Genomic DNA, 16,308 nt, shown 5'->3' with positions numbered 1-16,308 from the left:
ATGGCTGACCAATCGGCGATCTAAGCCATGTTTCCGCAACACCCTAACAGACAGTTGGTGTAACCAATCAGAGAACGGGACCTTGATGGACGGTGGACCACGCCAATGGGACGCGAGAAGCGGAACCCATGCATGCTGACAGACGGGAGTTTTGACCAATTAACCAGCGGAACCTTGAGCGACAGACGTTTCAACCAACAGACAGGCCGAGACCGAGGGACCCCGGTGGTAGGAGGAGGAGCTCTGACGCTAGCGACTGGGCCAATGGGGCGAGCGGGAATGGAGGGAAGGGGGCGGGGTGTGGTGTGGTGTTGTCGGGAGGAGGAGGCCGGGGCTGGAGTGACGCTCGGGAACCGGCGGTCGTGTTGCTGTCCGTGTCTCTGTCGGCGACCTGGGCAAGTCGCAGGGCTTCCACACCACTGCAGCGGGCCGTCACAGGTTAACTCGGCGGGGCCGACGCCCCTCTCCCCAACGCAAGGCCCCGGCCCCAGCCCCCAGCCCCAAGGCCTCGGCCTGTAGGCCCCGGGTGGAGGGGGGACGCCTTCACCTTCATCCCCAGCGGAGGCTGCGGCGGCATCGCTCCGGGGGGAGGGCCCCCGGGGGGCCGGCACACAGAAGCCACCATGTCGGAGCTGAAGTCGGCATCGGACACCTACAAGGGCTGGCTCTTCAAATGGACCAACTACATCAAGGGCTACCAGCGGCGGTGGTTCGTGCTGAGCAACGGGCTGCTCAGTTACTACAGGTAACGGGAAAGAGAGCTGGGGAAGGGAGTGGTGTGGGGAGAGGGAGAGAAAGTGGGGAGGGAGCCGGAGTGGTGTTGGGGGGGGGGGAAGAGAGAGAAAGAGAAAGTGGGGAGGGAGCCGGAGTGGTGTGGGGGGGGGGGAAGAGAGAGAAAGTGGGGAGGGAGCCGGAGTGGTGTGGGGGGGGGGGAAGAGAGAGAAAGTGGGGAGGGAGCCGGAGTGGTGTGGGGGGGGGGGAAGAGAGAGAAAGTGGGGAGGGAGCCGGAGTGGTGTGGGGGGGGGGGAAGAGAGAGAAAGTGGGGAGGGAGCCGGAGTGGTGTTGGGGGGGGGGAAGAGAGAGAGAGAGAGGGGAGGGAGCCGGAGTGGTTGGGGGGGGGGGGGAGAGAGAGAGAGAGAGAGAGAGGGGAGGGAGCCGGAGTGGTTGGGGGGGGGGGGAGAGAGAGAGAGAGAGAGAGAGGGGAGGGAGCCGGAGTGGTTGGGGGGGGGGGGGGAGAGAGAGAGAGAGAGATAGTGGGGAGGGAGCCGGAGTGGTTGGGGGGGGGGGGGGGAGAGAGAGAGAGAGAGATAGTGGGGAGGGAGCCGGAGTGGTTGGGGGGGGGGGGGGAGAGAGAGAGAGAGAGATAGTGGGGAGGGAGCCGGAGTGGTTGGGGGGGGGGGGGGAGAGAGAGAGAGAGAGATAGTGGGGAGGGAGCCGGAGTGGTTGGGGGGGGGGGGGGAGAGAGAGAGAGAGAGATAGTGGGGAGGGAGCCGGAGTGGTTGGGGGGAGGGGGGGAGAGAGAGAGAGAGAGAGAGAGAGAGAGATAGTGGGGAGGGAGCCGGAGTGGTGGGGGGTGGGGGGAAGAGAGAGAGAGAGAGAAAGTGGGGAGGGAGCCGGAGTGGTGGGGGGGGGGGGGGGGAGAGAGAAAGTGGGGAGGGAGCCGGAGTGGTGGGGGGGGGGGGGGGGAGAGAGAAAGTGGGGAGGGAGCCGGAGTGGTGGTGGGGGGGGGGGGGGGGGAGAGAGAGAAAGTGGGGAGGGAGCCGGAGTGGTGGGGGGGGGGGGGGAGAGAAAGTGGGGGGGGGGGGGGGGAGAGAAAGTGGGGGGGGGGGGGGGGGGGGAGAGAAAGTGGGGAGGGAGCCGGAGTGGTCGGGGGGGGAGAGAAAGTGGGGAGGGAGCCGGAGTGGTGGGGTGGTGGAGAGTAATTGGGGAGGGAGCCATAGTGGTGGGGTGGTGGAGAGTAATTGGGGAGGGAGCCATAGTGGTGGGGTGGTGGAGAGGGAGCCGGGGTGGGGTGGTGAAGAGGGACCCGGAGTGGGGTGGGGGGGGGGAGAGGGAGCCGGGGTGGGGTGGTGAAGAGGGACCCGGAGTGGGGTGGGGGGGGGGTGGTGGTGAAGAGGGACCCGGAGTGGGGTGGGGGGGTGGTGGTGAAGAGGGACCCGGAGTGGGGTGGGGGGGGAGGTGGTGAAGAGGGACCCGGAGTGGGGTGGGGGGGGTGGTGAAGAGGGACCCGGAGTGGGGTGGGTGGGGGGGGGAGGGGGAAGAGGGAGCCGGAGTGGGGTGGGTGGGGGGGGGAGGGGGAAGAGGGAGCCGGAGTGGGGGGGGGGAGGGGGAAGAGGGAGCCGGAGTGGGGGGGGGAGGGGGAAGAGGGAGCCGGAGTGGGGGGGGGAGGGGGAAGAGGGAGCCGGAGTGGGGGGGGGAGGGGGAAGAGGGAGCCGGAGTGGGGGGGGAGGGGGAAGAGGGAGCCGGAGTGGGGGGGGAGGGGGAAGAGGGAGCCGGAGTGGGGGGGGAGGGGGAAGAGGGAGCCGGAGTGGGGTGGGTGGGGGGGAGAGAGAGAGAGAGAGAGATAGTGGGGAGGGAGCCGGAGTGGTTGGGGGGGGGGGGGGAGAGAGAGCAAAGATGACTAAGGGGGAGCATGGTTTAGATGTGCCAATTTAAGGGGTGCATCTATCGGAAGGAATGTTTTCCTTTTTGACGTGCTGATGACCAGCGAGTGTAAGTTTAAGATAAACAGCAGGAAGGTTGGATGGGACTGAAGATTTTTAAAAAATGCAGTGGATAGTGAGTCTTTGGGAATCACCCTTTGTAAAGGTAGTTGGGAGCTTTCACTACATTTAAGTACAAAAACAGAAATTGCTGTAGAAACTCAGAAGGCCTGGCAACGTCTGTGGAGAGAGAAAGCAGAATTAACGTTTTGGTCCAGTGACCATTCTTCAGAGTTCAAAGTATATCAAAATATTTAGGCGATTGACTTGGTAATGATAATGCTTCGAGCCATGTGACTACTTAGGGGCTTGCTGGAGAGGGCTGTAAGGAGTGAAGAGAGGAAGGGGGAGAGAGAGAACGAGGGGACAACTGAAGACTGGGAGAGTGGTGAGGAAACGGGGAGTAGTTGTTTTTGCTGCTGACGTTGCACACTGCGTGGTCAGAATTATCTTGGGGGTTTCCTGGGTCTGCTTCACTGCTTCCTTTGGCAGGATCAAGGTTCTGCGAGCCAACAATTCTCGGTACAGCTCTACAGGTCAGCCAGTTATTGGATTGCCTGCCTGCTTGAAATGGCCTTCCAGAGAGGGACATGTTTTGAAATGAACAAGGAATTTTCATGTCCCAGTTGGTCAGGCAGGAGTTTTTGATGAGATTGTTGAAGCTGCAGTCTGTTTGGACAGACAGTTTGCATTGGGATTAGAGATAAGGGTTGAGAGGTCTGTATCTGTCACTTGCAAATACGCGAATGGTTGTAATTGGTGATAGTGTGGCTGTTGTAAAAATTCAAGTCTCATAGCGGAATTCATTTCTGGAGGAGAAGTTACCCTAAATTTGTCAGAAACTTGCAAAGACCTCCACGTGTGCGCAGTTCCAGTATCAGCGTCTCACCAGGAGATACTGCATGGTACCCGTTTCCATATTGCCCGGGGAGTTACCATGGTCTGTTCTGGTTTCCGTATGACGCTAAAGGTTACTTTGGACAGTTCTGGGTTCCACATTGTACGATGAGATAGAGGAGGTACTGGAGAATACGCAAGAGAAAAATTCACGTGAGTGATAGGTTTAACCTCTTAGTTCTGCTATCAGAAATAACCAGACAGGGTGCAGTTTACGTTTGTTGAGAAAAGGCTGAGGGGTGATGTATGCACATTCCTTAGGGTAGATATAGAGGTAGTGTTTTCACAGGCAGTCAAGTCTAGAACATTTTGTGGAGGTGTGGGTATTACAATCAGGATATTTGATTCACGACTGACAGGGAGTGGCTTGCTGCACTTAAGCCAGTTAGACACACATTCAAGGGAGAGGGGATTGACAAATGCGTTGTTAGGGCGAGATACTGAGGGATGGGGTGTGGAGTACCAGTGGGCTGACCTGTTTGTGTTATAAATACTTTGCAGTATGTCCTTCAGGGTAAATGGGACACTTAGACATAGTAGAAGCAGGCTGTGTCTCCCTGTCTCGTGAAACTCTGTACCTGCTGCAGGATAGAATGAGGCGCTCTTAATGCACTTCGTCCACTTCTTTAGTTTTGTTTCCTGTTGGATGGAATTTTGTGCCCCAGGAGCCCCCCGGAATAATGCACTCTCTTTTGAAAACAAGTGTCACAAAACATCAAGTCATTGCCCAGTATCTGGGTGAAGTTTCAGAGTCTGCTCTAGCGCATGGCCAGCAGCGTACGTGTCAGGAGAGCCGAGGTCAAATCTGAAAGAATGACCTCAGGATGTCCAAAAGCACTTAATGACCAATGAGGCATTGTTCGAACTGCAGCTGCTGTTGGAATATTGGAGACATAACTCCGAACTGTGCACACCGAACTCCAAGAAATGTCTGTCTTAGGGATCGCCTGAGTTATTATCCTCCTTTAGTTGGAGGATAGAGATTAGGCCCAAATCACTAAACTTTCTCGAAGTCGTCCCACTGGAGAGGGAATGGATTGGGTTTTGGTTTGATGTTTCATCCAAAAGACTGCAATTCCCTTGGCACTGACCTGGGCCCTGTGACTGCAGCTACTGTAAATTCTGGGCCAGGTTGCATTTGACAGTCTCTTTAGTGGTTACCCAAGTTGTGGTGCTGTGTCATTCCATGGGAACATTCTGGGCAGCTATGTACATTATTCTGCTATGAATAATCTCGAGCACCACATTCGTGACTGTTCCGTTAATAAGACCACATGACTGGTCTTGACTGTTCAGTTAATAGTACTGAGATTCTGATTGTGACAAATTGTTTCATTCCCAGTTACGCAAGTCTGATTCCCTGGGCCTTGTTGTGTTTCAAAAACTTTGGGCCTGTTTTTTCTCGACCCTGTCCTGCGCTGTGAACTCTATTGTGTGTGTACTCAGCTGACAGAACACTCTGTAGCCGTAAGAGTGGAGAGACTAGCAGCTGAGCTCAGAAGCAGATGGTGTCTGTTTCATTGATCAAATTCCACCCTCCTGCATAATTTAGATTCCAGCCCCTCAATCCAGTTCCCCTCTGGGTTGGGACGGTGGAAGTGAAAGTGCTGTGACCATAGTGGCCTCGTGTGATCGAATAATGTTTGTAAACCTGAATTATTCAGAGCTTTGAATGATGTGTACTGGGTTTTTTTCTAATGAAACCAGATCTCCCTGAGTTGGAATTGCCATAACAGGTATTTTAGCCCACTCTCAGCTTTCATTCTTGGACTATTTGTTGCGGTTTTCCTCACTTGTTGCTGATCTTTGTCCCCGTGGTTGATGGTTTCACGTTCTCACCCCTCTGGGTAAAGAAACTGTTCCTCAATATCTTGTTGAACCTATAAGCAATGACCTGATATTAATGCCCTGAAACTTGCTACTTCCCCACAAGGGGAATGTTGCAGAAATGTTGCTGACTATCACTCCAGCAACTTAGGCTAAGTTTCTGGAGGCAAGGGTTCAAATCTCTGGTGACATTTTTTAATTTGGTTTTTAATAAACTGAACAAAACTTGCCCAGTGGTGACCAGGTAACCAAGTGCTAATTATTATGATAAATCCTTCAGGTTCACGCATGTCCTCTCTAGGGAAGGAAACCTGCCATCCAGGCCTGCAGACCCACAGCAATGACTCTTATCTGGGGAATCGGGAATGGGAATTAAATGCTGGCCAAGATCACACCGCTCAAATCTCACAAACCTTTTAAAAGGAAAATGTGGAAGAACAGTTTGTGCTTGCTCTGACAGAACTTTTGTTTGGTCAGCCACTTGGTCTGTTGCTTTTTGAAGGTACCCAGCACATTGTTTTTGATATGCTCCAAACCCAACTACTCTTGAGCATTTGTTATTCGTGCGTTGCATGCTCTGCTCTCCATCTTTGCCCTGATGTTTTCCCTTGTAGTGGGTCTCCTGTCTGATCTCGTCTTCAAGAGGAGACTGGCCTCGGAACTTTAAATTGCATTTCTGTCATGCTGCTTGAACTCTCGGCGGCATCCTGACAGGCCATCATTTGTGTATGGGCAAGTATTCACCACTCTGTTCGACCTGCTCGTTGTGTGTGTGTGTGCGTGCACGTGCGCGCCTGTGAGTGAGTTACCAGTCAGTCGATCAGTGGAGCAGGTCTTCGTGCCCAGATCTGTTTGCAGATCCCTTCCCCCAGGACCAAAACTGTGCCGATCCCAATTTGTGCTCTCAGCTGACATGTCCTGCTTGCCTGTCACCGTCCTGTCCCTTTCAAGTGCCTCCTGTGTGCGCATGCATGAAATACATGATACACTTTCTGAGCTCACTCTTGGGTTCTGTGTTTAGATGTCCGAACGCGATTGTGTGAACATTTCAGCAAGAGTAGGTGGTGGCATTTGACTCTTTATGCCCTTTAGTAAGGTTGTGGTTGATGTATTTGTGTTCCCAATTTCCAATAGCCTGTGATTTCCCCCTGTCTAACAAGAATGTGTCCACTGCATAAATATTCAGAGACTTGATTGCTCTCCCTGTGACAAAGAAACATTCCAGTCCAGTCTGTCCTCTTGTTTTTGGTCTCGTCCAAGAGATTAAATAGCTTTCTCACATCAATTTTGACAAAACCATTCCACGCTTCATTGACTTTGCTTGCTGACTTTTATTGCCTCAAGCTCTGGAAGTGTCTCAGTCTTCTGGTCAGTCTGTCCGCTCTTTCTTATCAGGCAACCAGCTCATTTCTTGGATAGCCTGGCCAACTAGCTCCAATCCACACCCCCAGCTTAGGTCCATCCATCCTTCAATGAGGAGCCAAAGGCTGCCCACATTATTTGAAACAAGGTCTCCCTGTGGAGCCCTTTAAATTCTGGAATTCCTTATAGTTCCTGTGTGGAGACCGGGAAGGACCATGTTGATGAAGCTCCACTTCTGATCAAATTTAGATCTCTTATGGAGTTTGGTGCTAAGGTATATTTGAGTAGCGTTTACAATATCATATAAAGGTGAAGGCGATGGCCTTGAGGGACCCAGGCAATGTTCTGAGGATCCAGGTTTGAACTCCTCCACAGCAGATGGTGGAATTTGAATTCAATTAAATAAGTCTGGAATTGAGAGTTGAATGAAATGATTGTCAGTTGTCGGAAAAACCCATCTGGTTCACTAATGTCTCTTGGGGAAAGAAACTGCCATCCTTGTCTGGTCAGAACTTCATGTGACTCCAGAACCACAATAAATGCTGGCATGGCCAGCCACCCCCTCGTGTCATGAATGAATTTTTAAAAAAATCTAAATGCTTGGCCTTTACTTCCTGTAGCGTGTCCTGGTGTGGCAGCATTGAACGAGGAAGTACAGTCACATTCCATACAGGACCATTGAACTGAGTCACTGGCCTGTCCTTTCCTCTGTGAAAAATACTTGGCTGTGTTCCAATCAATCACTTATAATCCTCACCTTCTGTTAAGGCAGTCTGCTGTTTCCTGGACCCAGGTTGCTTTTAGAGCTGTCTTTTTCTCAGTCTGTCCCCTCAGGCCACCCTTGTAGATGCAATAAACCCACTCTGGCCCTGGGAGAGAGTGGCTTTTGCAAGCAGGTTGTGACTCTGTCCCAGTAAACACTTGGGCCCAGTCTGAAATCCCACTCGTCTTGCTATGTCAATTGCCAATCTGACAGAAAACACATCAGAGTGGGGCAGGCCATTCAACCCATTGGAGCCTGTTCTACTAGATTGAATTAAATCGCAGATGATCAACTATCTCTCCCCTTTTGAGCTTTCCAATTGACCACACAGATTGAAAAGAATTTTTTGCCGGGCCTGGGATAGAGGTCTCTGTTTATCTGGCTATTGATGACTGTTCACATTTAATGCTTCCTGACATGACCCTTTAAAGGCTAGACACCAAGGTGACAATTGTGACCCTTTGCTCTGTGTTCCCCCTCCTTCCCTGCCAAGCCCACAAGAAGAAATACAGTTGATGTAGAAACTGTCAACTTTAATTATCTTGAACAGATCACCTTGTAATCTGCAAATTCTGAATACATGCCTGGGGTGTGCTCCCTGACCACGATTTAACATGCTTATCCATAGCATCGTGCCCATAACCTTCGCACCATCTGCAAAGTCAATATTCAACGTGGAAACTCTGGCTGCTTTCCAGGGAGAAATCTGTCGATGTTTGCTATCGACTTAAGAATGTTTATAACTACAGCAAGTTGTCCAAAGGTGCTTTCAAAAGATAAGCCTGGCCAATCAAGTAGTTTTTAAGGCGCATCTGTAAGAGGAAGAAATGTCAAAAAGCATAGGGGCTTCAGGATGGGATTCGAGGTTGTGGGTCTTAGCTGAAAGCATGGCCACCAATGGTGGAATGATTCCAATATTCTAATCAGAGATTCTCAAGGTACTCAAGACTTGAGGGAAGTTGGAGCATGAGGTTACAAGAGTGGGGTTGCAGAGACTGGATGAACTTGGAGATAGGACGGGCTGTCAAGACTGCAATGGTTACGGAGATAGGGAAGGCTGTTTAGGTTGGGAAACGTCAGAGATAGGGTTGGACAGAGTCGTAGATAAGGGTGTAATGGGCTAGGTTTCGGACCTGGTGGCCAGGGAGAGATGAGCAAACAAGTGTAGACCAGTGTGTGCAGAGATTGAGCAAGTCAGGATATCGGCGTCAGAGTTGTGATAGCCAGGACTGTGTGGGGCCGTCTCATCCCAAAGTTTTACAAACATGCCTTTATTGGGATCACAAATTATGCTTGAGGTGATCGTAATCCGATTTCTTGATCTGCAGCCTTCAGGGTCTAAGTGCATCTGCAGTGCTTTCATAGAATTCGTGGGTGGGGTGTGGGTGTCCAGGACTGTAACTAATGACGTTGAAGTAATGACTTGATCAGTTACTACAGTCATTTTGTAGACCCCTCATTGCTGCGATTATGTGGCGATGCCAGATAGTGTGCCAATCAGATGGGCTACTTTATACTCTGGTTTATGCGATAGACTGGGTGGATAAGTTGTGATGTGGAGTGATACTGCCAGGAATCTGGTGTGCACTGGTGTAGGAGAGAGAGCAGTGTTGGCTCCCTTACTGTTTGTGATATTTAAAAATGTCGTCGATGAAAACGTTGGGTAAGGTGTAGCTGGGGCTTGCGGACAATAAGCTAATTGCTGGATGCCAAAGATTGGCCGTGTGATTAACAGTAAGAAGGAAGGTGTTAGGTTGTAGGAGGAACGAGATGGATTGGTCAGATGCAACTTATAAACCTGATAAACGTGAGATGGTGTTTTGGAAGAATGAAGATGACAAGAGTCCTCAATGAATGGCATGAAACTAGGAAGCCTGAGGATTTTGGGGTGCTTGTGCACAGATCTCTGAAAATGATCATACGAATAAGTAGTTGAGCCTTATGGCACACCCGCCTCTATTGGTCATGGCTTAGGTTATATGAGCAATGAGGACATGTTGGAACTGTACAGAACTTGGCTTCGGTCATAGCTGAAGTACTAAGTCTGGTCCCCATGCTATAGAAAGGATCTGATTGCACTTGAAGGGGTGCAGATGAGATTCAGCAGGCTGTTGCCTATGTTGGAGCATTTCAGCTAGAAACAGAGGCTTGATAAGCTCAGGATGGTTTCTTCTAAGCAGAAACGGTTGAGAGGTGAGTTGAAGAGATATTTAAGATTGAGGACATGTGAATACATGAACAGGCTGAATAGAAAGCAACTGCTCCTCTTAGTTGGAGGGCTGTTAACAAGGGGCACAAATATACAGGGCAGGAGGTTTAGAGGAGATTTCGCAAAAAGCCATTTCAACCAGAGGGTGGGGACCTGGGATGTACTGACTGGGAGTGTAGTTGAGGTGGGAAACTTCATAACCTTCAGGAAGTACTTAAAGGGTCATGATATTTGAGGCTATGGGACTAGGTGGAGAAGTGGCTTTAGTATAGGTTGTAGTGTATTTTTGACAGCACAGATCCTAACAACCAAAGGGCCATCTTCTGTGCTGTTTGAGTATATGAACAGTACCGGTTCCGTTTCTGTGGCCATCGAGTTTAGCGTGAAGATGCAGCCTTCTCAAGCTTGCCCATTGCCTGAGGCATGGTGACCGATGAGGTTAAACTGACCAGATTTAGTGATTACTACAATTCTGTTGAGTCTCCTAAACCAGAACAGGCCATTTGGTCCAATCCTGCATCTTTGCTACACGCCAGTTTCCCACTAAACTCCATTCCTATCTCCAGGATTTACGTATCTTCCCATGAATTTGTATCCATGGTGTTTATCTCCTCGTGGTTGAGTTTTGCATTTTACTGGTCTCTTGGATTAAATTGTGAATGTGTCAAATCTGGTAATGATCCTTGAAGGCTGTTCTAAAGAACGATATGCAGGCTGGGATCATTCAGTGGCTCGATTTTAATTTGGATCTAGAGAAAAAATAACTATTTAAATGGTTGAAGGGCCCCAGGTGTGTTTGTCCAACAATCATTGAAGGTTAAAGGACAGGTTGAGTGTTTGCTTAACTTAGCTTACAGTATCCTTGGTTATAGCATAGTGCAGGAGCCAGGCAATTAGGTTGAACTTGACAAAACATTAGTTTGACCTCAGTTGGAGGATTACAGCTAGTTCTGGATGTTAGACTCTAGAAAGGATAGGAAGATGTTGGATAAGATGTGAAGAAGAGAATGGGTTCCTATTTTCATCAGTGAAAAGCTCCAGAGGAACTGAAATAGAGTTCTGAAGATCGCAAGTGGAGTTTTTCCTTTATTCATTCATGGGGCGAGGGCGTCACTGGCTGGGCCAGCACTTATTGCCTATTCCTAATTGCCCAGAGGGCAGCTAAGACTCAACTGCATTGCTGTGTGCTTGGAATCACATGTAGGCCAGACCAGATATGGATGGCAGTTTCCTTCCCTAAAGGACATTAGTGAACCAGATGGGATTTTCTGACAATCGGCAATGGATTCACGGTCATCATTAGGTTCTTAATTCCAGAATTTTATTGAATGCAAATTCCATCTGCTGTGGCAGGATTCAAACTTGCATCCCCAGTGTGTTATCTGGGCCTCCTAGATTAACAGTCCAGTGATAATACCTCCTCAATGATGGCCTAGTGGTGAGACTGTCTGATGCTGGAATGACACAATGAGCGGGCACAGATTTAAGGTAATTGATGATTAGAAGCAATGGTGACATGCAAAACATTCTCACACGGAGATTAGGGGATTTGTAGGTGCTCCCCTAGGCTAGAGATGGGGATACGTCCATGTGAGGCTTTTTGGCCCATTGTGACGTAATGGCTTTTTGGTAGAGCTATCCAGTTTGTTCTGCTTCCCTTTGCTATTGACCTGTAGAGCTGTCCGTTTTTTAAGTGCCTGAAATACATATCTTCCCTTTTAAAACAATTTCTTGCAGCCCTTTCAGGCATCATATTCTAAATCGTGGAAATTCTATGTTCAAAAATGTTTTGATGTTTTTGGTTTTTTGGCAATCACTTTTAATTCTCTCTTTAAGACCTCTCTGAGTGACTGCCACAGCAACTGTCTGCGGGGAAATAAATAGCAATTTCTTGAAGTGTTCATGTTACAGAGGAGGGCATGCTGGACATGATAAAACGCACAAAGGTTGGATAATCCCCAGGACTCGATCAGGTTTACTCTAGAACTTTGTGCGAAGCTAGGGGAATGATTGCTGGGCTGCTTCCTTGAAATATTTGTATTATCGATAGCTGCGGGTGAGTTGCAGAAAAATTGGAGCCTGGCTAACGTGCCACTATTGAAGAAAGCTGATAAGAAAAAGCCGGAGAACACAGACTGGTGACCTTGTGCCAGTGGTGCAAGTTGTTGAAGAGGATTCTGAGGAACAGGATTCACGTGTATTTGGAAAGGTGAGGACTGATTAGGGATTGTCATCATTGCTTTGTGCATGGGGAAATTGTGTTTCACTGACTTGATTGAGCTGTTTGAATAAGTGGCAAAGAGGATTGATGAAGGCAGAGCAGTAGATGTGATCTGTAATGACTTCAGTGAAGCATTTGACAGGTTCCTCATGGTAGACTGGTTAGCACCTTTAGATCATGGAATACAGGGAGAACTGGCCATTTGGATACAGAATTGGTTGGGGAGAGGGTAGGGAATGGAGGCTGGTGGTGGAGGGTTGTTTTTCAGACTGGAGGCCTGTGACCAGTGGTGTGCAGCAGGGATTGGTGCTGGGTCCAGTGCATTTTCTCATTTACATCCAAATTATTCACATAAATGCAAGAGTCATGGTTAGAAAATTTGCAAATGACACCAAAATTAGAGGTGAGTGGACGGTGAAGAAGGTTATCTCTGAGTACAACGGGATCTTGATCAGATGGACTGAGGAGTGGCACGTGGAGTTTAATTTAGATAACTGAGTTGCTACACATGGACAGGGTAAATCAGGGCAGGACCTACGGACTGAGTGAGGTCCTGGGGAGTGTTGCTGAACCAAGGGGCCTTGGAGTGCAGGTTCGTAGTTCCTTGAAAGTGGAGTCCCATGTCGACAAGATAGCAAAGCTGTTTGGTATGCTTGCCTTCAGTGGTCAGTGCATTGAGTGTAGGAATTGGAAGGTCATGTAATGACTGTATGGGAAATGGTTAGGCTACTTTTAGAATACTGCATTGAATTATGGTCTCCTTGCTACAGGAAAGATATTGTTAAACTTGAAAGTGTTCAGAAAAGTTTTAAGGATGTTGCCAGTGTTGGAGGAGCCATGCCAACTCTTCAGAAGAGCAATGGATAGAAACTTGTTCCCCTGCTCCATCCCAGTGGTCCTGAAGAAAATTTTCTTTGGCTAATTATGAAGCTGACCTCTAAGTCTAATAGCACCATGGTGTTATTTGAGCTTGCGCTGTCTTGATTTCTAGTCCAGTGATATAAACGCCACTCCATCGGTCCCTTTAGCCATCCTGCTCTGTGTATTCCAATGAGGACGTCGGAATACGTTGGGCCAGCTAGCCAAATGAGCCTGCTCTGCTCTTGAGTGAGAACATCTTGATTGCATCTGTTTATTCCCTGCTTTATCTTGGCCTCTGATTCTTCAGTTTTGAGAATGCTTCAGTACGTTTCTCAGCGGGCACCTTATTTCATGTATCGGATATTTGTTTATAGGGACAAGTGTTGACTGTTTAGCGCCTTGAGCTTGTTCAATGGCTGTTTTGTGGTCTAATTGCACATACCTGCCCTTGGCTTATGTCACCAAATACTTCTGCCTGACAAAAAATTATCTATCTTGGAGTAAACATGAACAACTGATCCAGCATCAACCACCATTTATGGAAGATAGTTCCAAACCCCCCTCACTTTTCGTGTGTCAGACCGCTCCCTAACACCTCCCATGAATGTTCCAGCCCTAATTCTGAGACGATGCCCCACGAGTTCTAGAATTCTAAACAGGTGGAAATAGTTTAGCTGTATCTACCCTGTCTTTTTCTGTTAATACCTTGAAGTCTTTGATTGGATCACCCCTTAAGCTCCTGAATTCTAGAGATAACTGGCCTAATTGGATAATTTGTCCTGATAACTTAGCCCTTGAAGTGCAGAGGTCATTCATGTTAAGTTACATTGTACTCACTCCAAGGCCAGTATATCCTTTGAGGTTTTGGTGCCCAGATCTCCCCTCATTAGCCCATATGGGGTCGCACTGCAGTTTTGTATAAAGCAGCATAACTTCTGCGCCTTTTATACTTCACCCAGACTGGAGTTCATATCTTTCTCTGGACCTTTGCCTTTCTTGCTTAATCCATTTTTCACCTTACACGCCTCATCATGCCCTTCTGTTGCTACCTTTAAAGCAATTTTGTAAAATTGCAGCAGACCTGTCATACAAATGGGACCATTTGGCCCAATTGTTCCATCATATTTGCATTCCATGCAATAAAGGGAAAAAGGCACATTTTGTACCACTTTACACAATACTGGCCATCTTAAAGGGATGTGCTGCCACTGATATGAAACAGTGCCTGTGCTGTAATCTAGGGAATTGGGCATCCAATGTGCAAACGGCAAACTCCCGCAAAACAAGAAGTTTTAGGTTTTTTTTAAAATGTATTCTCTGTTCGTTCATAGGATGTAGATGACAAAGCCAGCCTTTGTTTCCCATCGCTAATTGCCTTAAACCCTTTGGCTTTTAGGCCATTTCACAGATTAGTTAGGAAAACCCAGGGCATTTTGTTCTGTTGTTTTTTTCCCCCCTTTTTTAGTTTTTCCTGTCTGAGGGTGTGGGTGCCACTGTCTCGGTCAGCATTGCCAATCCCTATTGCTCAGGAGGTAGTTCTGAGTCACCCGCATTTCTGCTGTTACCTGAAGGCTAGACCAGGTGAGGGTGGTGGCTTTCCTTTCTTAAAGTTATTGGTCCAGTGATAGGTTTTATGACAACAGACAGTCATTACATGGTTGCCACAAGGTTAACTTTTGATCCTAGACTTTGGTTGAATTCGAATTTTACTTTGCCTGGTAGGGTGGGATTTGAATCCATGTTTCCAGGATGTTCACATGGGGTTACGGATTGCATCTCTTGTAATGTTACCGCTTCACTTTCTTTCCCAATGTTACCCCACCCACTCACCTTAATACTGACGCAGGCATGGACAGAGCTGAATACATAAACCCAGGAATCCCCAAACGTACTGGTACTCCTTTCTTGGGAAAAGAGGACTTTGAGGAGTGATCCAAGGATAGAGTTTATTTGAAACATTTGATATGTCTTAATGCAGGTATTTCTCTGGGGATTGTGAGGAAGCCAAAGCTGAATAACTGTAAAGGGAACGATATTCACCCACACGGAGAAACCTTTATGTGGGGCAAGATGGGGCTATGTAAGGATTGAAGGTTTTCTTCTCTAAAGAGCACTAGTGAATCAGCTGGGTTTTTGCAACAATCAGAATTAATTTTATGGTCTCGATTATGGTGAGTAAGTTTGCAGATGACAGCAAAATGGGTGGTGTAATGGACAGCCAAGATGATTAACACATCGCAAGAGGATCTTGATTGGATGGGCCGAGGTGTGGCAGATGGCGTTCAATTTGGATTCGTGTAAGGTGGTGCATTTTGGAAAGGCAAATCAGGGCAGGACATATGCACCCTTTTAATTGTAAGGGGAGTGTTGCGGTACTGAGGGGTGCAGGTGCATAGTTCCTTATGTGGAGTCTCAGGTAGGCAGGATGGTGAAGAAGGTGTTTAGTGTGCTTGCCTTTATTGGTCAGTGCATTGACCATAGGAGTTGGGAGGTCATGTTGCACTTAACAGGACATTGGTTAGGCAGTTTTTAGAATACTGCATATGATTCTCATTGCCCTCCTATTGGAAGTATGTTGTTAAACTCGAGGATGCAGAACAGATTTTGAGACAAGATGTAGCCAGGAAGAGGCTAGATAGGCTGGAGCTATTTTCCCTGGGGTTTGGAGGCTGAAGGTGGACCTTAGAGGTTTATAAAATCATGAGCATGGATAGGGTGAAAAGCCAAGGCCTTTTTTCCCAGGGTAGGGGAGTATAAGACTAGAAGGTGCAGGTTTAAGATGAGTGGGAAAGATTTTAATAAGGACCTGAGGTGTTACTTTTTCACACAGTGTGTATGGAATAAGCTGCCAGAGGACGTGGTAGAGGTGGGTACAATTACAGTATTTAAAGACATCAGGATGGGTGTCTGAACAGAAAGTGTTTAGAGGATATGGACGAAATGCAGGCAAATGGAACTAGGTCAGTTTGGGATTTTTAGTCAGCGTGGACAAGTTGGATCAAGGAGTCTGTTTCTGTGCTGCTTAACTCTGAGTCACCAATTCAATTAAATCCCACTAGTTGCTGTAGTGAAATTTGAATTCATACTGTCAGAACATTATCCCTTACCCTACAGTGTGCATACATTTATAAGGATTGGTAGAGGGAGTTGGTCATTCAGTCCTGTGGGTCTGTTATGCCACTGAATCAGCCATGACAGTCAACCAGATCAAACGTCTAATCCCTCCACCACTGACGTTCAGTCACACCAGTGTGTACCATCTACAAGACGCACTTCAGAAATCCAGCAGCAATTCTGAGGCAGCACCTTCCGAACCTATGACCACTGCCATAGGAGAAAAGTACAGGAAAATGCCGCCACACCTTGCAAGTTTCCCTGTCAGGTGCTCAACGTTCTAACTAGGAAATATATTGCTGTTCTTTCAGCATCACTGGTTCAGAATCCTCTCATGGCATTGAGCATCAAT

At 48.3% G+C, this 16,308-nt stretch overlaps 1 protein-coding gene across 2 annotated transcripts in view; it reads left to right on the top strand.

Moving 5' to 3' along the window:
- The first annotated feature begins 301 nt into the window (after positions 1-301).
- Positions 302-16,308, top strand: part of LOC125449579 (oxysterol-binding protein 1-like) — a 68,334-nt gene continuing 52,327 nt past the window's right edge. The window contains exon 1 of one of the 2 annotated variants that reach the window (XM_059642778.1): positions 302-745. In XM_059642778.1, the coding sequence (XP_059498761.1) occupies positions 624-745 (122 nt within the window). In that variant the 5' untranslated portion in view covers positions 302-623. Of the gene's footprint in view, positions 746-11,849; positions 11,970-16,308 lie in introns of those variants that run through there. The other variant, XM_059642779.1, reaches the window with a different exon arrangement.

Source organism: Stegostoma tigrinum, chromosome 46 (genome assembly GCF_030684315.1).
Source record: "Stegostoma tigrinum isolate sSteTig4 chromosome 46, sSteTig4.hap1, whole genome shotgun sequence".
In the NCBI taxonomy this organism is placed as follows: Eukaryota; Metazoa; Chordata; class Chondrichthyes; order Orectolobiformes; family Stegostomatidae; genus Stegostoma; species Stegostoma tigrinum.
Note: the sequence above shows the minus strand (reverse complement) of the source record. Positions and strands in the feature narration are given on the sequence as shown.